Source organism: Channa argus, chromosome 15 (assembly GCF_033026475.1).
Source record: "Channa argus isolate prfri chromosome 15, Channa argus male v1.0, whole genome shotgun sequence".
Taxonomy (NCBI): domain Eukaryota; kingdom Metazoa; phylum Chordata; class Actinopteri; order Anabantiformes; family Channidae; genus Channa; species Channa argus.
This window is the reverse complement of record NC_090211.1, coordinates 12,367,130-12,389,607: the sequence shown is the minus strand read 5'-3', so window position 1 is coordinate 12,389,607 and position 22,478 is coordinate 12,367,130. Positions and strand designations below refer to the sequence as shown.

Here is a 22,478-nt window from a genome sequence, read left to right as displayed (position 1 = left end):
CAGGATCACGCTGCTAAACTTTTAGCCCCTAATGACAGTCAGCAAATGCTCCCACGAGACATCTGTGACAATCATGAATTTCATTACTCACCAGTCATATGCTACATAATGTCTTCATAGTGTCTTTCTGTCACATAGAGATCTATGTGAGTTGCTCTGAGTGTAAATTTCCTCTAAGTGACACAATACAGTCAGTGAAACTGAACATAAAGCTGTATGCTCTATGGTTGCCACGGTGTTTGAAAAGGATGAGTCACTCCTTGTTTTATAGTCATCTCAGTTACACTGTGATTGTGTTGACAATAGTAGAGTGCACAGAGCATTTGGACTGAATTCTAATTTTTGTATACACCTTGTCTTGTGCTTTCGAGACAGCCCAAACAATGCCCGACCCACATGGGAGCATTCCGGCTCCACCACATTCATTTACATTACACTACAGGCCAAACTCCTGAAAACTACATAAATCACTCTGTCACTGCAAAGCTAGTTGGGCAATTCAATTGGCTTAAGTTTAGCCAGCTAATACGGTATAATGGTACCCATACAGTGCAATAACTCAAACCCACTGATCTGATTACAAGCATTTTGCCCCATAATTCATTGTGTTGAAAATGCAGTTAATGTATGGAGACCACGCAGACAATAGTTTCATCTCTGTGGAATTGACACAGCTGGGTCAAACATTTGGTTTATATATTTATTTACTTTTATTATTCTGCCCATTATTCTAGCGGTGCATAAACCAGTGTTGGTTTTGGAAATCATTAGGTTATGATATCTTCCCACTGTTGAACTCACTCCCCCTCATGTGTTACTTGTGGACAAAGTGCTACATCGTCAGACTGTAACGAACACCCAGAAATAGGTATACAGAGACATTCACAGGGATGCTTAATATAATGCGATTAAAATCCAGATATAGATCCCTCTCTGATTAGTGATGGACTAACAGGTATTTTGCAACAGCATCTTACACACGGGAGACTTGTGACAGAGCGATGGCTCCAGGGGAGAATTTCACATGCTAAAACCACTGTGAAATTATAAGAGACCTCTGGCTTCTATATCTCTATTCATCCCACCTAATCTTCAGTGTGTCCAGGGTATTTTTTAATGCTATGATATACCATGGCAGGGTTTATGGGCTCAAGGATTTAGCAGCGCGATGCGATCAGCTAAAAGGCAGCGGAGAACTAGTGGAGAGAATTATTTTGCTCTGCATGCAAATAGCTGCTTTAATTACCTTCCAACAACTGAATGCAGAGCCAGCAAAGATGACCTTTATCAGCTGGTGATCAAAAAGTATCAGGAGTAGGCTTTCTAATGCTTCTCCCTTTCACATTTTTAGCCTGCGTTTGTTTACAGCCATCCTAACTATCTTGTTATTTATGAAGTCCTTTATATATGCAAGGGAAGGCACGCACTCATACTTATTGATCAGCTGATTCAATTTAATAAGTGAGAAAACTCATAACATTGCAGCACAATGTGGTACACATCAATATCTCGCTATCTACGTCGTGGTGTGAAATAAATGGTTTGTTTGTTTGTTTGTTTTTTTGCTTCCTGTCTATATCTCACCATCACCATTTTTAATGAATCTATTGTTCTTTCTATGCCGTAAAGCGCTGCAGCTTTCACAATGTTCAAACGGATCCAGCTAAGTGACAGGGAGGACAGAAAAACAAAAATCTTTTGCAAGCTATTTGTTCTAAACAATGGTTTGGGGAGAAAGTACAAACAATAAACGGCATCAGTGTCATGAAGGTCACAGGGAGTGACACAGGAAGGAGGAATAGTTACAGACATAAAACGGGTAACAACAATTGCTAAACAAATGTCAAACTGTCAAGTAGCGTGGGGGATTCGTAAAAAAGACTTGCTCTGAAAGCCAACAGTCGGATAAAGACTTGGCCCTGGAGTAGCAGTTTACAGCATAACGTAAAGACATAACAAAACTGTTTGACTCGGCACTGGCAAAGAAATGTAATGCGTGTCCATGTGTATGTATACCATTTCATGTTCTCTTTTCTTGCAGTGTATGGTGGACAGAAATTGCCTCTGGCAAAGCAAATAATCAATCCCAATAATACTGCATCTTTCAGGTAGTGCCGTTTTTTTGACAACTTGATTGAAATGCACACTTCACACCTCCGCATCGAGACATTCAATTTCCAGCTGCTTCTTAGGGGAGGATTCTGCATTAGAAGATCAATGCAAAATGACTGGAAAATTGCTAATGTTATTTACATCAAAGTGAGACTGCAGGAGACCAATTATGTCAGTGATCTAAGGCAATATTTCTAAGTGAGTTGTCCCCTGGATAATAATGGAACAATATTTTGGGATTATCAATATTCTATATTGTTTTTAACAACACATCAACTTAGATAACATAACTGTATGTCATGATCTGGCCCTTTGGCTTCACTTCCTGTCCTGGACATTTGATTGTAGCCCACACACCTCGTTATGCCAGTGTGTTCATCCTGATACTGTGCAGGTTGACTCTAGCTTGTCTCGGTTTGTTTAGGAAGTTTTTTCTAGTTGTCTGAGTTTTGTTGGTTCACTAGTCCTGTTCACGTTTACCTCCTAGATCCTTTCCACTAGCTCATATTTAGTTCTCCCAATTCCCTCACCTTGCTCTCGGTTTAGTTTTCTTCTGGTTTTGTTCCTCTCAATTCACCTGTGTTATTTTGTCTATTTCTGGCTCGCCACCATTGTGTTTGCTTGGAGTCTTGTCTTTTAGTTCAGGTCAGTTCTGTCCTTCCTCCTGGACTGATTTTTAGCTGGCCTTTCTTTATATCTTGTGTTTTCAATGAACCCTTTATTTAGCGCACCCCTCTCATGGTCTCTTTCTCTTTCTTGGGTCCACTCTCATACACAGCCTGACACTGTATTTGATAAGATACAATCAGTAAACCATTTACAATGATAAATTTTGAAATGTCAGGTTTTACAGTGACACCCTAGTATTTCAGTGGCTGAGTTCATACACAAAAAATAAACTGGGTTTGTTGTGGGGAAGAAAAAAATGAGTTCTAAGGGAGTGACATTGAATATGATGCTATCTTCAAATATCTTTGCTCAGGTGCAGTTATGCATCTTATAACAGTGGTTTGGTTGTATTTTTCACGTTTCAATTTGCAGTTGGAGTTCACCACTTTCAAGAAAAGAGCTGTGAGATGATCTGTTACTATGGAGAAATCATATTTTTCTCTGACACTGTAGATGAGGTGTCAGGACTGATGCAGCAAGTTTGCGCAATGTATTTATTGAATGTGTGTGCTGGTACTTAGGAGGGAAGACTTTTTGAGGAAAGCTCCTTCGCATTAAGAAATCAACAGCAGCAATATGAAATGGCAAGAGTGTCTATGGAGGAACAAAGAGAATGAAAAACAAAGCTGAACTGAATGACTGGACTGTTTTCTTGTTTAAAACACGCAGACCACAGTATCCTTACTGTTTCTGACCACGTAATGTGATAGGCAGAGATTGGTATTTCATGGCCACTTTGTTTCCCTTAGCAGCATCATGCCTGCATACGTAAATGAGGCAGCACAGGACCAGTTTCAGATGAAGCTCATTCCAATAAATTCATTTCCAATTATACGAGCTGATGGAAGGAGACCAGCTTTGGAAAGGCCATGGTGCTTTTCCCATCTTGCAGACCAACATGAGAATTTATTTTGTTGTAATGCTAGATGAGGGTGTACTGCTCACTTTGAGAGTGAACTACAGCAACAAAAGCCACAAAGTGACTATCATTGACCCTGAAAACATGCTGGAACTATCAAAGGTCCTCATGCTGGACAAGAAGAGACAAGTTTTATAAGTATCAGTTAATTATGTAATATACTGCAAATAGTAGCATCTGTCTTAATTTTATAGAAAACGTCTAACAATAACCTGTTGTTATACAAAAACAAGACAAAATTATTATTATGTGCGAGATTTGAGGTCTAAACACAAGCTAATGTCCAAGCTTCTCGAGAATTTCATATTCAAGTGCTCTGTTTTTAAGATTGTACTTTTTTACAGTATGTTTTTAGTCAGTATCAGTACATGTTATCTTACCTTGATAAAATATTGTTACGCCTATGTCATGTAGCTCAAGTATGTAAAATACTTATAATATATTTTATTTGAAAGAAACAGACATTTGTGTTTATATGAACTAATGAAGATGTGATAAAAGAAAGTTAATTCATGTTCTCCGTAAAACTGTGTAGTATCTATTTGGTGAGTGAAACCAGTGAAAGTATTTTCAGTCAAGTGTTTGTATGAATGTCAGTTACACAATGCATTATTGTTCGACATCAACCTGTGGTGTCAAACATACACACACAGACACACACACACCAGTGTGGCTTGTGGCATCAAGCAGCCTCCGCTTCATCTGCTGCAGAACAGTTATAGAGATGGAGACAGAGCACCTGCCCTCGTGCCTGAGCGCCATTCCCAGTAGCTTGCTAATGTCAACCTGCCTGATACGCACAGCGGGGTGGGGGCTCCAAGACAGCAGCAATTTTCCACTGCATGCGAATGAGACTGGAGAGCAATCTGCTGGCCTAAGAGCCTCATAATCAGCACATCATTATCAGGAGGGGGTTGGTGCAGGGGGTGACAGCAGGATGAGGAGAGAGGAAATGAAGGGAGGGAGAAATGGATAAGAGACAAAATGAGCCCCTAGCAGCAATGAGATGTTGTAAGACAAAGGGAAGAGTGGAAGGTGGTATTTGTTGAGTAAAGGACAGGGGAACAGATTCAATGTGGGACTGCACAAAGCAGAGCATAAAAAGATACTGCGGTTAGGTGAGGCAACACCCCACAGGCAGAGAATACCACTTTTGTCTACACTTCAACTAGGCTCTTTAATAACAGGGAACGTCCAAGCTCAGGGTAGCTTGGATGTTCCCTGTTAGTCAATATTAGTACATGGCTTCAAAACTCCCAGAATCTAATGGCACACATTCATGTATCCTTTAAGGCAGCTCTGTTTTGACAGTTCTTTGAAGCTTTCTTCGCTGTGCCATGCATTTTTCAGTGAGTTCAAAAGGAGTGAGGGAAACAAAGCTGATATCACAGCCCATATGTACACGGCACCGTTTTCAGAAGAGCCCATCGTTTTTCTTGGCTCAAACTTTCCTTTTATGCTTTGTCTGGTAATAAAGGAAACCGTCTGATGGAATGGATATTCACAGATGGTAACAGTCTGCCGTTGCACTTGATCTAATTCCTGGATTGCATTAAATTGTTCGGATGTAAGTTGTTTGTTTGTCTGTGTAACGTTTCAATTGTTCTGCTTTGAATACCACCCCAGAACCAACTTACCGTTTAGTTCCAGTTAATATTTTATTCTTAGCAGCAAAACACATCAAGAGCTGTTATTTGGAAGGATTAAGCTGTCATCAGGAACTTTTGGAATCCAGGCTTTAGGTTTTCATGTGTCAACAATCCATCATACCTGTCCGAACAGGCATTTCCTACCACTTTCTGCCGCGTGGTGGCAATAGCGTACAGGGCACTTGGCCTGGCATTGCTTGGCTCAGGTTGTGCGCGCTGCTACAGTCCAGTCTGTGTGGTTGTGTGTGTGTGTGTGTGTGTGTGTGTGTGTGTGTGTGATGGTCGATTCACAGAAAACTGACTGAGTGTATAGTCAGCGACCACCCACACTGACAAATCCAGAGCACAATATAGGTCATTTCTAAAGCATAGGGGAACCTTTTTAACCTGCCTGTGAAGGTGGACAGAGTCTGTTTACACTTTAAAGCAGCGCACACACACCCGGGAGGCACAGTGCGACCTTACTCCTGGCCACTGGGTAATGAAATGGAAATGGCCTGCTTTGCTGGAGTTCCTAGCTGCTGAAGAAAGGTATATGTGTAGGAAACACACTTAGTTATGACACTAATTAATGTCGGTTTGCGCAAAAGCTGTCACTCAGCCACCAAATGAACTTGGAGACCGTGCGCAGACACCATCTCCTCTTATAGTAGTTTTTTTTTATTTGGCTCATCTGTCAGTGATACATTCAGGGGTTGTTCGGAGCAGGAAGGGGGTGATGGCAATATTTTGTCTCGCACACTTGACACCCGAGCAAATTCAATTGGACTGACTCCGCCTTGCTCATGCGGGACTTGTCCACAGGCTTTCATACTACCGCGTGCTTGTCTGCATGCCTGGTGCTTTCTGACGGAGCGAGCTCTCTCCTCACTCCCCCAGTCACTCACCCGCATCACCAGCGAGGAGCAGTCTGACACACAGGACCAGCATCAGCCAGGACTCTTCCCGGGAGCGTGTGGCCACGGAGCAACATGTTCCCAGCGTGGAGACGGGCAAGGCGCACCGGAAGGTCGACGTTGGCACCGCGGACCATGGTTACAGCTAGACGGATTGGACACGTCGGACAAATCTCGGTGTCCTGTTGGATGCTGCTCTTGGCGATTTGTATCATCAGTGCTCAGGCTCAAGGTAGGATGCGCAACTCAGATTTTTTAATTTATTTTTTGTTGACTTAGTGGAGATGGTGTTGTTGGAAGCAGCCAGAGAAGCGCACCAGAAAGTCTGCGTTGAACAAAGAGAGCAAAGAAGAACTCTAAAAAAATGCTTTCATATCTCTGGCCATGTAGCCAAAGTTTGACCAGTTGAACCACGTTACCCACACTCACACTAACTATTGTAAAAATCCGTTCATTGTAAAAATCGATTTCCTCAAACAACAACGAATGTAAACAGTCGTGTTCACTTCAGCTACACTCCCCCTCATTGCTCCAGTCTCTGACACTACGTGCCTGTGCAAAACTGGACCCTAACGTGACAAAATTGAGGTTGGTTTTCATGAAACTATTTAAAATGCATCAGTTCCTTGATGAAGCATATTGTTCTGCCTGTCACTGTTATAGATATCACACATACACGTTTTAAAGCTTGGGTTTCATAGTAATTTAGTGTTTATATATAGTAGGTATTTTTATTGACCATAACAAGAGAATTTTTTTAATTTTTTTTGTCATGAAATCTGTTTAAAGACCAGTGGCTGTGCTGAGGGACCACAGAATGAGTAGTTTCTCTCCTTGTAGATTGAGCCACCTTCGTAACCTAGCAGAGGCTATTAACTTTCATTTTGTGTAATTATCTTGTTTTGCACTCTTGCACGCTGTGTGGAAGTACTGTGCACAGTACAGAATGAACAGATCACAACATGCACTGTAGCCGTCAATCATGTCTGTCACAGTCAGTCACAGTTGCGTGTTTGTAGGTAAAGGTGTGAACATGATCTGAAAGGCCCTGCTTGTTTTTTCAACTATCCCTGCCCAGCCCACTGCTTCCAGCTTCTGATTGACTGGACACACCTGATCCAGGTAGTCAGCAGTGGGTTGGGCAGGGATAGTTAGGGGGCAAGGAGGGCAAGGGGGACCAGGGTTGGCTAACCTCGTTTTACACTAATCACACAATTACTGTGAAATTGGTATGGCTCATCACTTGTCTCATCACTTGTCATCTGTCAGAGGGTGACCTATAGGTCTTGATCTATGAGAAAGTAATGAGATGTTCTGTAGATGCTATATAGAGACAGAATATGAGCATGAGCAAATCCTTTCTGGCTCCTATTTTATAATTGGAAAAGCAAAACTGTCAGCTTTGACTGAAGAAGAACTGAAGGCAAGTTGAGAAAAGACAAACCATATTATGGGGGGTTTCTGGGCTACAACTTTCACCAGCAGTCCTGACAAATGTTTGCATTAGATAGCATTCAGTACAGTCATGTTTTTAGAACATGCACAAATGCAAAAGAATTATGAAAGTTTGAAATGCAAGTCCTCAGGGCATTTACTTCAGTTGGTCCCATGGGGAAAAAATGTCTCATATTAGAAGCTGATTCATATGAGAAGTGGCTTCTTTATGCATTCCCCATCTTATAATCACAATTCTCTGTGCACCAAAGTGCTAAAAGCAGCATAATCCCTTTGCTTGTTTGTCTTTGAACAGGTCGCATGGCTCTAAAGTGCTCCCAACCTTATCTGAAAAGAGTCTCAGGCGTCTCTCTTATTATGCAAGGCACAGTTCCTCTAGCTGTTATTACCATCCTTTTCTCAAGCTAACATGCTTGGAGTCTGTGAGGATCTGCTGATCGCTTCTAGGCTACTTCACAGGGCTTTACCTTTCTCCCCCAAACAGACCTCTTTCTCATCCTTGCAGTTGATATTCAAGCCCTTTGAATGCTCCCGGCTGCACATTAGCATTGGTGAGAGATTCTCTCCTCTGTCTGCCTGCTCTTTCAAATGAGAAGGACCTCCTCTCTGGTGCACAATTGCAGCTTTAGGTTCTTTAGTGAAGACGCAGTTGCGGTCTTTGCAGGGGGTCCTCTTAGCATCCAGAGAGGTCTTGTTCTAGTGAAGTAGGAAGCAGATCTCATCCTCATGGGGCATCTGTGTTTGCAAATGACTTGCAGTGCAGCTGTGCCTGTGCATAAAGTTAGAGATGTTGCAGTCATTCCCAAAGAGCAGAGGACCTCTGAGGATGTCATAAATTAGGCGACACACAGGCACATGAGGCCCCTACGGAACCGGAGGTGGCATGTACTTGTTTTTCAGCAGGTTCCTACTGAGGCTCCTGCTGCGTTTAATACTGCCGGCTGCTTCAGTGCACAAGAGGATTCCTGATAGAGTCCACAGGGGAACCTTTCTTCTGCCATAGGCTGCTCACAGCAGGGCTTTTTAAGACTCATTTAGAGCCTCTCATCAAAAAACCAACTAAATAGATGCAAGGTTTTGTCTTTTTTTCACCTCCTAATAATCTGTATCTCCCCCATCCCCTCCTCAAAGCCTCTGCTGCTGAAATCTACCAGTAGGTTTTGTGAGACCTTGTTTCTGTGTGCATCGTGTTGTGTGTGTGTGTGTTTGTAAAACTGCGTGTGCATGCTTGCTGGTGCTTATGTTCCTGTCCATTGAGCTTTAATCTAGATAGCAGCATTGACATTCTGCCAACCGGCAGCTGCTATAATTTTCTGGACGTACGTTATTATGCAGCTTGACAGCTGTCAGCCATTTCCAAATCTTTAAATCTTATGATAATCCACCATGCTTACAAAAAAGCATTTGTTTGAAACACTCTGAATCCTTGTGTGATTAAAACTCCCTGCTTTAATGCGGGCACCAGATCATAATTCATCCACATCAGTGACACACTAACACACAGGCACGCAAACACATCCACAGAAAAATAGAAAAATCAATGTGTACAAGATTACACAACTCCATCAGGAGAAATATAATACAGTTTTAATAGAATCAAAGGCATCTCAGGTCCAACAATGACTGATGACAAACCTGATCGCCTGTGCCCACACGTACAACACTCCGCCACAAATAATAGAAAGCTTAATCTGTTTTCATGTAGCCCCACAAAAGTAGACCCACATACTCACAATGATGCCACATTTGCCTCAGGCATCTGATTTTAGACATGATACTACATCGTATGTGATGAAATCATTGCATTTTCTTAAACTTAAAGCACTTTGATCACGTCACGAGTCTCATTTGGGGCGTAGTGACATGGGAGTAGTGTAACTGCTCAGCTACAATACTATAAATACACACAGTGCTTATTTTTAACATATGCATCTGCCTTTTTGATGGAATGCAGTTAATTAAACATGTTTACTACTCCACCGAGCTAACAGATGTCTGCTGAAATTTGGACTAAATACTTGTTTTCTTTGCAACGTGGCTCATGCCCAGAACGACCAGCTAGTGGCTTGCACAGCCTCAGGTGAAACATGATGGCAGCCTGACTTCCAAATCAGACTCCTTGTGTGTCTTCAGCGCCTGTCTCCCATATCTGGCTGCTTGGTTGCTTTTTCTCTGGCTGCCAAATGCTGTCTACACATGTTTATTCATGTTGCCACAGGACGCTTTATTCACCAAGATGGAACATATCACAACTGAATAGGAAAAAAAAAGAAAAAGAAAAAAAGAATCTGCTCACTGGCAGCAACGTTTGAAACAAATGAATGGAAAATCCTTTTGCAGAAATTAATGGTAATGTTTCTAAAAGGAAAGAAAATGCAAGTGCCTCGAATATGTTTAAGGGTGACAAATGATTACAATCTGCTCTATTGTTGAAGAACAATGGGTCCGCTGCGCTGTCAACGTTTTTTAGCTTCAGGAGGCCTTTAATTGGCTCAGTCGAGCAGCAAAACTGTGTTTATAGTTCATAATGGAAATGTAATCAAATTAACTTGTACCGCAGGGTTTTGGCATTCACCCCTTGCCCAGTAATTGCCATTTGCCCAAAGGGCTATGGTAATGGCTATTTGCATGGGGAAAGAGTCCTATCTCCCACCATGCGTCTGTCATGCTGCCATATTAGGGTAGCTGGCTGAAATTATTACTTGCTATGCAGGACTTCCTTGTGCTGTGCTACTGTTAGCTCATAGTACTGAGGCAAATCCTTCACCCCCATAACATCATGTTCTGCAGAGTGATTTTCTTTACCCACAAACAGCTCTTCTTTGCCTTATGGGTGAAAGATAAGGTTTGGGAAATGTATAGGCTACTCAAATGAGATTTCTTTCAACACTAGCAGCGATGACTGAAGAGAAAACTGCTTCTTTTGGGGGCAGTTTTAATCACATAGCTGAGAGTGGTTTTGTTGCCAGTTCCTTGTTTACTGATGAGACTGAGGGGAGAAGCGCTGCAGGGGGAAACAGACAAATTCTTCACATATTAATTCTCTAAAAGTCTAATCAGCCTGACACAGAACCGGGAGGCACCTTCTCAGCAACCAAGAACAAAACGAAATGCCTCAGAACAAGCCCTGAACTGGGATAAAAAGTGAAAGAGGAAATGACCTTGGATAGGAGCAGGGGTGCAAAGTGGCACTGTTCATTTAATTTGCCTAGTATCGTTCTGACAAGGGAGCAAATATGTTGCGCATGCCTTTTCATCAAAGCATCATTCTAAAGAGCTATTTGAAAAAGCCCTCCTCAAAATGGTGTCATTATATTTATCCAGGGAGACGAAGGATTGTGCTGAGGCAGTATTCTTGGACCATACATCTGTCTTCAAGCCCCGAAGCTGTTCCATGTAAACATTTAAACAACACAAAGGCAACACAAGGAAAACTGTGGCGAGAAACAATACGTTTTACAGCATAATGTGCGCTCTGAATCTCTGCTCTCATTCAGCTTGCCACCCCTGGGGACTGGTGAGTGTATTCCTGTGTTGTGAATAAAATGGCAAAAGAGGCAAAGAAATGGAGAAATGTATGAGTAACGGTGTAGAAGATGGGGGTGGCAGGTTTTGTTTTCTCCTTTTCCTAGGACAAACCACTGGTGGTACCAAACCGTTTTGCACATTCGCACAAATTATTTCACATCTTGACATTCCGCTCCTTTCTTCTGCTGACCTCAGACCCAGCCAATCACAGCATTTAGCTACAGTGCATCCAGAAAGTGTTTCCAGTGCTTAACTTTTTCCAAATTTTGTTATGTTACAGCCTTATGCCAAAATGAATCAAATTCATTATTTTCCTCAAATTTATACAGATACCCCATAAAGACACTGTGAAAGAAGTTTGTCTGAAATTGAGCTCTGTTGCATTCAGTTTCAACTGATCATGCTTGATGTTTCTGCAACCTGTGGGAAATTCAGTTGATTGGACAGGATTTGCTACACAGTTACCAGTGCATGGTAGAGCACAAATCAAGCCATGAAGTCCAAGGAACTGTCTGTAGACCTCAGAGGGGGGTGACATTTCATCTTTTAACAGGACAACAACCCTAAGCACACAGCCAAGATAACAAAGGATTGGCTGCAGGACAGCTCTGTGAATATCCAGACTTTGAGCCCAGACTTGAACCTGGTTGTACATGTGTTTTTATTTTATTTTTAATTTTTTGTGTATTTTTATTACATTTGCAAAGATTTCAAACAAACTTCTTTCACATTGTCATTATGGGGTATTGTTTGTAGACTTTTGAGGAAAATAATGAATTTAATCAATTTTGAAACAAGTCTATAGCACAAAATGTGGAAAAGTTGCACTGTATGTTTTCAAACCAATCTGAAGTAAGAATTCCTATAGAGGACAGAAAAAAGTGGTGTTGTCCAGCTGATACTGCCAACTTTTACATTGCTTTTTGAAAAGTAGATTTTGTATCAGCACCATGCCTGGGGATCCGAGGTCAGCAGGACTGCGTGACCAGAGAAACCATTTTAGTCTGTGGCATCTGTCCTGTCCAGTCTTGTTTGGAAAGTGGAAGCCTCCATGCTCTCCATCTGCAGTGCTGGGTTTGGTGCTGTGCTCATGCTGTGCTTGGCAGTTGGCCTACAGTCCTTCTCATGTGCCTGGCAAAATCCGCGTAGCTGCATCTCAGTGCTTTGTGCTCAGTATTGATTAGGAGCACTGCTAATTCACATTCCCCATTGCCCTGATCTTGGCCACATGGGAGTCCATATCATGTTTGATATCATTTATGTTTGCCATCCTCTGGCTTGTTCTTTTTCTCCTCTAAGATAGGACATCAGGTCTTCCTTACGCCTGTCAAATTAAGATAATGCTCCAGTGTCACTGTAGACAAATGTCTGTAACGGAGCTACCTAGGGACGCCGATCTGTGAGGTAAAGCACAAGACATTCAAACTGAAATAATTCCTAAGAAATTCCTACCTACAACAAAATCTTGCAGTGCTTTTGTGATTGCTCATAGGGAATTCCTGTCTGGTTTGGGTATTATGGAGTTAGTTGTCATTGTTTCATGCCAGCACTTCAATGTACACATAACTTTGATCAATGTCCTTGCCTCTAACATCAGTAGTGTCAGTCAAGAAGTGTGATGGTGATGTGAGTTGACAGCAGAGCTGCGAGCTTCTGCTCTATGGCTCTTGTCGCATCTGTATTCCCTTTCCGTGGCCCCACAGCAGAAGTCATGAAAGCGCTCCAGGTGTGAGACTGAAAGCATATGGCAGGATTCAACCTCAGGTGAAAGCCTAGACAAAGTCTTTGTCCAAGACTGTATGTAAGGATGCTTTCCTCTCCTAAGCCCGATTTCATATAGTGGGATATGTGTAAAAAACAACAACAAAAAAAAAAAACTTCATCCTCTGATATTTGTGGTAAATATTTGTACCCTGTCACAGCTATCCGGGTATTTGTACATGTACATTTCTTGAGAATTAACTAAGTGGGAATTTTTGTCCATAATGTCCTGGATCATTACATTGTCATTAAATACTAAAGTTTGTTTCAGAAGAGTTAAAACATCGAAACACACAAAACACACAGCTCCTATAGAAATCAGCAAATTAATACGTTTGTGCTATCTACCTTGCTGCAACATGCTTACAGGATTAATGGGTGACGGCCCATGGAGAGTCAGTGTTTGACAATGAAGCATGAATACGCCAATACGCAAATCAAGTCCGCCATGTGCTTCTGCCTGGAATGATTTAGGATCAGTTTGAGGGAGCTCCTCAGAGGTTAAACTGGTAGTCTGCGGTGCATTCGCCCTCTGACAGCAACCAATACTGACAAGGATAAAAGAGATCCTGTGCAGATATGTTTGCCTATTTATTTCAATTTCAAAGATATCTTGAAAGAGGAAACCAATAACGGTGACTTTATTGCTTTAATGCATGTTAGCAGATGCACAAACATGCACACAGCAGAAGTGTACATGTATACTAATGTGCAGACAGCTTTTCTTCCTCTAACACATGCATCCACACACATGCACGTAGATTGTTTCATTATCACTAAATAGAGCTTTCTCCAAAGACCAAGCCAGTTTTTCAATGCTGTTTTTGGCACAACTAATGAAAGTGGGGCACAGTCATGGTATTTCGTGTGAATAGACAAAATCAGAATCAGCTTTTTCAGTGTGAAGCGTCACGTTCTGATGGTCCTCCTCTGTGCAAAAGAGTTTCCAATTTAACTGGTCTCTCTCCCATGTCACCGCCAACTGCTAGTGAGGTGGCGGGGAAAAAGGGAACAGAACGAGAAATGAATATTGCTTTGGATGGTGTGAGGAGGCTGTGGGGGCTGGGTGTGGACTGAGATGGGGCCTGGTTGGGGTATTGATGGAGGAAAGAAAGGAGAGCGCTGCATCAGTGGGGTAGAGATTGCTGTGGTGTACAGTAGCACAAATCCTAAATTCTGTGCAGATCCGATGGTAGCTAGGAAACAGCTGACAGTAAAATGGGGGGATCAAAGGGATTAGCGTGCCCAGTTTGAGCCCAAACAGTAACCCTTCCACTTCTCCTACCGCCAGCCTTTTTATACATTCAGCCCAGTATTTCTGGGGTGTGCTTGGACTGTCAGACACAATGCATCTGTGGATAACATCCCCGGAGTCTAATTGTTTAATGTGGAATCACCTCTTTAGGTCTTACATGCTCTCACAGACAGACATTGTGTAGAAAAAGGTCACTGTTTCAAGAATTGAAGTAGGATAAGTGGAGAAAGACACTTTCACTCTAACGCACGTGCACGAGCAACACAAAAATACAAAGGCCTACACACAAGTACTCCAGACAAAACAAAGACGTTGCATCTGTCAGACACAATCAGTGCTGCCTTTTGTGATCTGAGTGAGATTTCCTGTCACTGGGGCTTGAGAAGCAGCCTGGTTAATTCTACAGGGGACTGCCATGTCCCAAATATCTTGGTTACTGTCTCCTCTTGTCTCAAAGCCTAAGAGATGTACCGAAACAAATGAGCCCAGGCTTCCTCTGTTGGGGACTGCACCGAGAGGACTTCTGATAATGTTGGGCCCCTGTCTCCACCCCGGGGATGCAGCGAACATGTGAACACTCTCTAGGCTGACACAGAGCTTTACCCAAGAGAGTTAAGCCAAAGCAGATCTACATCACCTGTGATGTACATATGATGGCTCACATCTGATTTGTGATGCCTCACTTAAGCAGGAGCATTGTGACAGCAACAAAGACAGGCTTGGAGCTTGTTGTTCGCCTTTGTGAGCCTATTCGGCATGTGGACACATGATGGCTGCAGCTGCTCTGACTTGTATTGCTGTTGGATAGTCCTCGGGCTACATTTCTATGTCATTGTGCTCAAAGCTTTCACAAATTGCTGGTCAAGCTATTTTAATTTGCAAGAAGGGGGCTTTCAAAGAGTAATTTCCTTGTTCCATGAAGGGAAATGTTTGAGCACAAATTTTATTGTAGCAATGCTGGACATGTTCTTTGCCTGGGGGGACATCAGAAATGGCAGAGTCAGTGAGATTCTATCAGTTTAATAAAGTTGTTCTGAGCCAATGTTTAATTTCACGAAATTCAATTAAAAAGTGTTATTACCCATTTCTGTAATCACTCAAGGGGTCACTATCATTAGATTACAGAGAAGTTATTGTGAGAAGAAATGACCAAGATAAAATGTGGTCTTTGAGTATTTGTTATGCAGATCGCTACTGTCTGTCCAAATATTAACAGTGAATATTGTGACTCCTTAATAAGAGAACAGCTTCAACAGAAAATGTAATTGTAGGAAGGTAAAGGGAACAGAATGCAATAAGGGCAGAGCTGGATTTGTGTGGTACCACACTTCTTTCTGTGTCGCAATAGACACAATTTCTTTAGCACAGCAACTAGTTCTCTTCTTTTATGTTCTTTCCTCTGTGGGCCCTGCTCTTGATGCTCTGATTTTATTGTTGAAGCTCCAGATATTGCTACATACTGTACTGTATGCTAAAGCGGAACCAGCGCTGTTGTTGATCTCACTGCATTAGTGAAGGCAAGTGACAGACAGACATGTACCCAACCAACCTTCTTACAAACAGACTGCAGAGCTGACATATGCAAACTCAAAGGGTGGCAGTGTTTAAAAGCTTTAATCCACCTCTGCTCACAGCCCAATGTGGGGTTGCACTTTGCATCATTGAAAGCTTGTTTTATTAATGTTGTCCAGAGTGAGTATGGGGGGGGGGGGTGAATGAGGAGAGCATTGTGCTCTTGATTTAAAGTGGGGTTGAGCAGAAACAATGGCCATGAAAAAAACATGGCAAAGCTGTGAGAAGCAGCCCACTTCCATTACTTGAAGGCACGGTGCCCCGAATGGTGCAAGAGAAAGTGGATGTACACTATAGAGAGAATCATTGACATAACTCTTAATATTGGCAAAAAATACTTTAAATACCAGATATACAGTGATGCCACTTTTTTCAGAGGAGTGTACTTTTCCAGATATACCTCACTTGATTCTTGACTGCTCTTGACTGTAGAATTACTTCATCATGTGCCTTATGTGACAAATACAAGCCAATCACAGCAAAGCGTGTTGTCTTTGAGAGAGTGGGTGAAGTTAAATCTCATGTGAGCCTGATGCCTAATTGCTCTCATTAGCAGCCGACGTTCACACCAGTTATTCTGCACAATTAACTGGCTGCCATCAAGATGTTATGAAGCAGAATATTGCGGTGGGTCAAGAGAAAAAAAAAAGGTTGTAATTAATTCTCACTTAAATTAATGATTTCGTATTTCAAAGGCTGGTACAATGGCATTTTTGTTGACATTCCCCAAGGGGAGACCACTGATGAGTGTTTCTTTTTTCTGTGTGTGTGTGTCATGTGGAAATAATGAAGTGCACGCAGTTGATGGAAATCAGGAGCCATTGTTGTTTGACAGTAGGCACCTTTGCAGTGATTGCCTGTGTTATTAATTTGTGAGATGAGAGGAGGCAGGCTCCTCTAGCCTCTGATGGTTACGCACCACATTAAAGAAATGGTGTTATGAATGACAGTCAGGACTAATGAATATGAATACATTTATAAAAATAGGCACGGGCTCCCCTGTCTGTGCAGTATGGAAGTGACAGTCACATTGGCTGGGCATGGTTGATGAGAGAGGGAAGCGCTGCCCCCTGGAGATGCAGCATGTTGCAGGGATCAGACAAAACACACAGACACACGCACACACACACATACACACAACCACAAACTCAGACAAATGGCCCAGTGTTATGACATTCAAAAGGGCTCCAGCATTTAAGAATGACAATCTTGTCATCTCGTCATACTACTGTGTTTACTCACTGGGTACAGACGTACTCAAACACTGTGTCTCCCTTATTGCTATGTCCCTTAAATAATAATTTTGCCAGTATCCATCAATGCAAATTGCTCAGTTTCTGCATGATGTTACAGCAAATAGATCATTTATATTATGATTACATGCGAAATAGTGATCAGGTGGGTGGCTCCAAAGAGGATTTCTCTTACTTTTAAAAATCCACAGGTGACATATTGTTACCTAATGATTTATGCTGCACAAATAACTAATTTAAATTACCTCTAAAAGAATTTATTGAATGTTTCCTGTGGAACAAATGTGCAGTAATTTACTGTCATTATTACAGTTTATTGCTTTCAGACTAACTTTAGGAACCTGAAAATTTGTCAGTTTATCTCTCTGTAGTTGTAGTTTCCTTACAAGGACTTTATTAATGAACCTACGCTAAATGGAAGGCTTTTTTTCATATATAAAGCAGAATTTGTATTGCTTTTTGCTGCTGCTGTGTGAAACAAGTTAAAGAAATATGCAGTATAATACATTTTCTATTCGTAAGTACAAACCAGTGTAAGTCAGTAATCTATCACATGTGTGATGTCTAGGCGCGTTCCCTAAAGATGTATTTAATTTCTCAACATCAAAAGCCCTGACCTCAAAAAAAAAAAAAAAAAATAAGACTGCCAAAACAGCCACAGCCCACATCCATTCCACCCCATGGCCATCAGAGTTTTTTCTCCTCCAGCACAGTTGAGAGATATGGCAACAAGAATATGCAAATGTGTTCATCTGTTTCCCTCAGTAGGTGACAATTTTAATTGATTAATTGAAGATGTTTATTTGATTGGTTGCAGTTTAATAATCCAACATGTTTTTTGTCAAGCTGTTCCGTTTAGGTGTGGCAGTGTGACTGTTTCCCCTGCTTCTACATTTTACTGGAAAGTTAATATCCTTATTTTTTCACACTTGAAGCATAGACAAGACCAACCCCTCAAAGATTTGTGAAGGTCTTTGATTGAGATAAGTGGGATGCTCATTGGCTCTGACAGACATAACCTTGATGAGTGTTCTCTGGCAGCCACTTGAGGAGCGTGGCAGACTGTGAGCGCTGGACACTAGGCATGGCTGACGCCATGCTGTTAACCTTGAGCCAGGTTCCTGTAGAGCAGCAGCTAAGTATTTAAGGCCTAGAGAAAACTCATTGAGCAGCTGACTTAACTGGGTTAGACTGCATCCATGGATGTGAACCATCAAACTGAACTAATTAACAGCTGAAACAACCTTGAAAGCCGCAGACAACAGTGTGTTAGCAGCATTTGTACCCCCACTATTTTTTTCCTTTTTTGGTGTCTCTGCTCTGTGCTATGCTACTCAATTCATTTATTTTGCACTTGAACAACAGTTACTTTATAATCTTTTTCTCACCAGCTGAAATTAGGTTAGAAGTACCTTCCCATCAAACCGTTCTGTTGAAAATTGAAGAGGCATAAAAGACAGATAAAAGCACTACACATTGCCCCTGAAAAACATGTTGGTTTGTGGGGTTGGAGACAGACAGAGAGAGCGAGAAAATACAAGAGCAATCTTAGAAAAATGCTCATCGCTTTCTAGGATGCTTGTGAAGACTCTGCTTAATGGGATGACTCATTTATTTACTTGTTATTTGTACGTTGGCATGTCTGTGTTTGTGGTGTTGCCCTAGAAAGTCAATGTCTGTCCTTTTGACTTATGTTCACATGAATAAAAAAAACAAAACAAAAAAGGATTTACTCAAAGGGGGGACTCATCAAATTCTGTCAGATTTGAACTCTCATACCACTAAGCCCCAGGGAATCTGTTTGATTTCCTCCTGATTCAGCAAGGCTGTCATTTTCCTCTGAGGGTAGTTTGGCGTGAGTTGCTGCTGGGGTCAGGGGCCAATTCAACGTTATTGAATAATAAATAAATAGAAATGTGTTCCGGCTGTAGCTGATCCCTGTTGTTTCTTCTCCTCTCACTTCCCTGAGCAGGCAGACAGACAGCAGCTGTGGCCTTGTATTCGCTGTAATGGCCTGTATATATGCAGGGTTTCATATTTCAATCACCGCCACGGCAGCAGAAATTGGTGGTTTAAGATGAAGTTGAAATTGGAAAGTGGCTATCGTGCCTGCATGAGGAAACACATTTGAATCCCAGTGGAGAAGGTGCTTGGCAGCCGCATCTGGAACGCAGAGTGACAAGTCCTTAGGAGTGGAGTTAAAGTTAGAGCCACAAGTGCTCCAGCTCCTTTCAAGCTTTAGCCAAACGATTTTCCAGTAGAGGTCGCATTGGGGACATGAGATTTGAGGAAGTATTTCATAATAGCCCCATAATCAATGATTAATCCTTGGAAATATTAATGAGCCATAAATGATATATTGGACTCCAATGAGGTAGATCTACAATCACACTGTTAAATGTCACGAGCCTGTTCATTCATGGTAATAAGGCATTTGTAATAATTAATGTTTCTTGTTATTTGGCAATAACTATATGGAAAATAATATGTCCATGCATATTCATGCTTTTTGTAGTCGTACTGTAAAGCTGCTGAAAAAAAGAGTTTCACCTTTCATTTCTTGCTGTCACTTTTTTTCTGTTACTCACACAGTCTCTTCTCTCTGCTACATTAACTGAATATTCATTATGTGGCTAATAGTGGTGCCTTTTGAAGAGGAATGATAATGTTTCATTTTCTTGCCTGAGAAGGAACAAGCCAATGAGGAGAGGGTGTAGAAGTGGAGTGTATAGGAAAGATGAAGGGGTAGGAGTGGGAGAATTAGATCAAGCAATGAATGGAGCGACACAAAGGGGATGGGGTTTATGTACAGACTGGGGCGGGAGGGTGACTTTGTGGGGGGGAAGGTGGCTGAAATGAGTCTCTAGATTACAATATGATTATATCAGTCTACTTGCCTCATAGCATTGATTGACCAGCACCTGTGTCTCTCCAGCTCCTGTGTCTCTCTATGATAGTACAGTGCACAGGGGTGCATTTCCCTCCTCTACATCTACATCCTCGTCTGCTTAGAAAAAGCGAGTCTTTTTTTACTCTTTGCAGGAGGGGATCGGTTTATGAGGGCAGAAAAAAAAACAAAAAAACTCAACCAGTGGCCACAGCGGTATTTCTTTGCTCCAGCAGCTGCAGTCCCTGGCTGCGTTTATCACTTTATCGATTACCATCACAAGGCAGTAATTTGCCGGGACTTGCAGGGACATGATTAACGATCCGCAAGCGATGCATGGTGGCTCAAGTAGGTGCCAAGGTGTCATGTTGATGAACACACGCTGACACACACATACACTAACACGCTGGTGAGCATGGAGTGCTCGAGGGAGTCGGGGGGGTTGGGGGTAAGCGGTGCATTCCTGTCATAGACATCAATGGCTTTAAATCTTCTGAGCTTACTTTTTAATGCTCTCAGATCCTTATGGCTGGCTGGATAATTGATTGTGTTTGGTCTAATGGGATTAAGAGGCAGTAGTGGCCTTGGGCTGGACACAGTGGCAATGCAGTGGAAGCAATGGTAGAAGATGGAGAAGTAGATAGAGGCACCGAGTGAATGGAGTGTGTGTTGAATTGAGACAGACGCGTCTGTCTGTGTGTGTGTGCTTGTGTGTGTAAGAATGAGGGAGGTAGAGAGAAAGACAGAAACAGAGTGACGGAGAGAAGAGACTTTGAAAAAAGACTGAGAGCATGAAAACAGGGTGGAAAGATAGCTGCAGGTCTGCTTCTCAGTCCATCACTAATTAGCTGTATGAGAAAACCAGGGAGCTGATGGTATCCCCAAGTGAAAAGCTTGTTAGCGTAAGAGATGCTATCTGCCGGCTATTGGTTTTGGCTGTGTTTTGCTCACTGGGTGAGTCACTGGGTCTGTGGTTTGCAGTGAGATGAAAGCGATGGGGGAAATTAGAGCCAAGGTGGCGAGGCCCATCCCCCCTCTTATCACCCGGGATAAAGCCTGTCCCATCCTAACTTATCAACAGCCGCTGAGCTTTAGCTTCATCCCCCTACACCAGTGCTTGTTTGAATGTGTCAGTCTGCTAGCCCCCCCTTTCTTCTTCGAATTATTTTTAACTTCCCTCCTCACTTGGGACGAGATAAAAGCAGAAGTTTGTGTGGGAGAGTAGTGAGGGATGAGGCTGCGGTTAGTAAATTTTTGCTGGAGTTTTCTCTGACTGCTTGTCGCTCTGAATATTGCAACCGTGTGTCTGGAATCCCTAGTCTCTTAATGCGGTGCATGGCTCTATCATAAATGCACACACAGCGCAGTGCTGTCATGATCAGAGCCAGTTTTTCAGTTTACACATTTACCTCCTCTGTAGCACTGCACACCAGCACCTCCCTCTCCATTTATGTTGTATACAGCCAGGCAGAGGCTCATGCTATAAGGGTTAACAGGGTCTGTTATTGCTGGATTGCTGGCTCTATTTGTGAGTCCAACCCGCCAGATCATGCCACAGATCCAGGTTTTGTCTCCAGTGAATAGAGAGGCTACTGCAGCCCAGCAGCCCTTTATTCTGGGCCACGTTTTCACTTGGGCTCAAAATATGCCAGGTCAGGATAACTCTTGCCATTTGGTGGGCGGTGGAAGGCATTTTGCCAACTTCCTGTGGCGAGAGTAGCGAAGCTGAAATGTGTTATTATACTTGTATGTGTCTGTGTGTGCATTGGTAACTATGCAAGTGCTGCTGAATGGGAGAGAAGAGCGAGTACGGCACAGAGTGGAGAAAAAGGCAGATGATAAATCTCATGTGTATAGAGTGGGCTATGTGTATCTGCTTATGCTCTGATGGGAATATAAGAGTATGGGGGACTGTGCAGCTCATGAAAAATCATCCTGTGTTTGCTAGTTAGAGAAAATGTGTCACTCTGACCTGGCTGTCTGCCTATTCTTGTCGAGGAGAAGACAGGTGATGGGTTGCTATGGTTACCTGGAGTAGGGGTAGGGTTGGAATTAGTGTTTTTGTGTGGTAGCCTCACAATTTCACATTTAGAACTTCTTTACGGCTCACATGTGACAGTTTTGTAGAGGTGATAGGTGGTATCATAGTGCCATTTTGGTGCAGCAGGTGTTACTAGTAGCTAGTAGTAGTGCTAGTGGGTGTTTTAATCGGCGCCTATCCCCCCCACCATAGGGACTTCCCATAGCACTGTGTTGTCCCTACAAGGAACCAGTTGCCGCCTCGGTTTGCTCTGCTGCCCTCTTTCCTCTCTTCCCTTGTTACAAGGCCCACATCAACACCAATCCCCCCCCCCAACACACACACAGCTCTAAATCTCTTTAATTCCATCATCTGTTGCCCATTGAGGGCAGCAATTTAGTCTTTACACAGCATTTTAGTGTGCCATTAAGAATTCTGTGAGCTTGGTGACCAGGCTCTGTAGCAGAAAGGTGGCCAGTCTTCAATCCTTGGCTCGGTGTCT

The 22,478-nt window shown here is 42.5% G+C and overlaps 1 protein-coding gene across 7 annotated transcripts in view; it reads left to right on the top strand.

Annotated features, from left to right (window-relative positions):
* Positions 1-5,914: 5,914 nt before the first annotated feature.
* The window catches only part of sdk2a (sidekick cell adhesion molecule 2a), an 82,109-nt gene continuing 65,545 nt past the window's right edge, over positions 5,915-22,478 (top strand). For 3 of the 7 annotated variants that reach the window (XM_067477958.1, XM_067477953.1, XM_067477952.1), the window contains exon 1: positions 5,921-6,477. In XM_067477958.1, coding sequence (XP_067334059.1) covers positions 6,321-6,477 — 157 coding nt within the window. In that variant the 5' untranslated portion in view covers positions 5,921-6,320. Of the gene's footprint in view, positions 6,478-22,478 lie in introns of all 7 variants that reach the window. The other 4 variants (XM_067477955.1, XM_067477956.1, XM_067477959.1 and 1 more) reach the window with 3 other exon arrangements.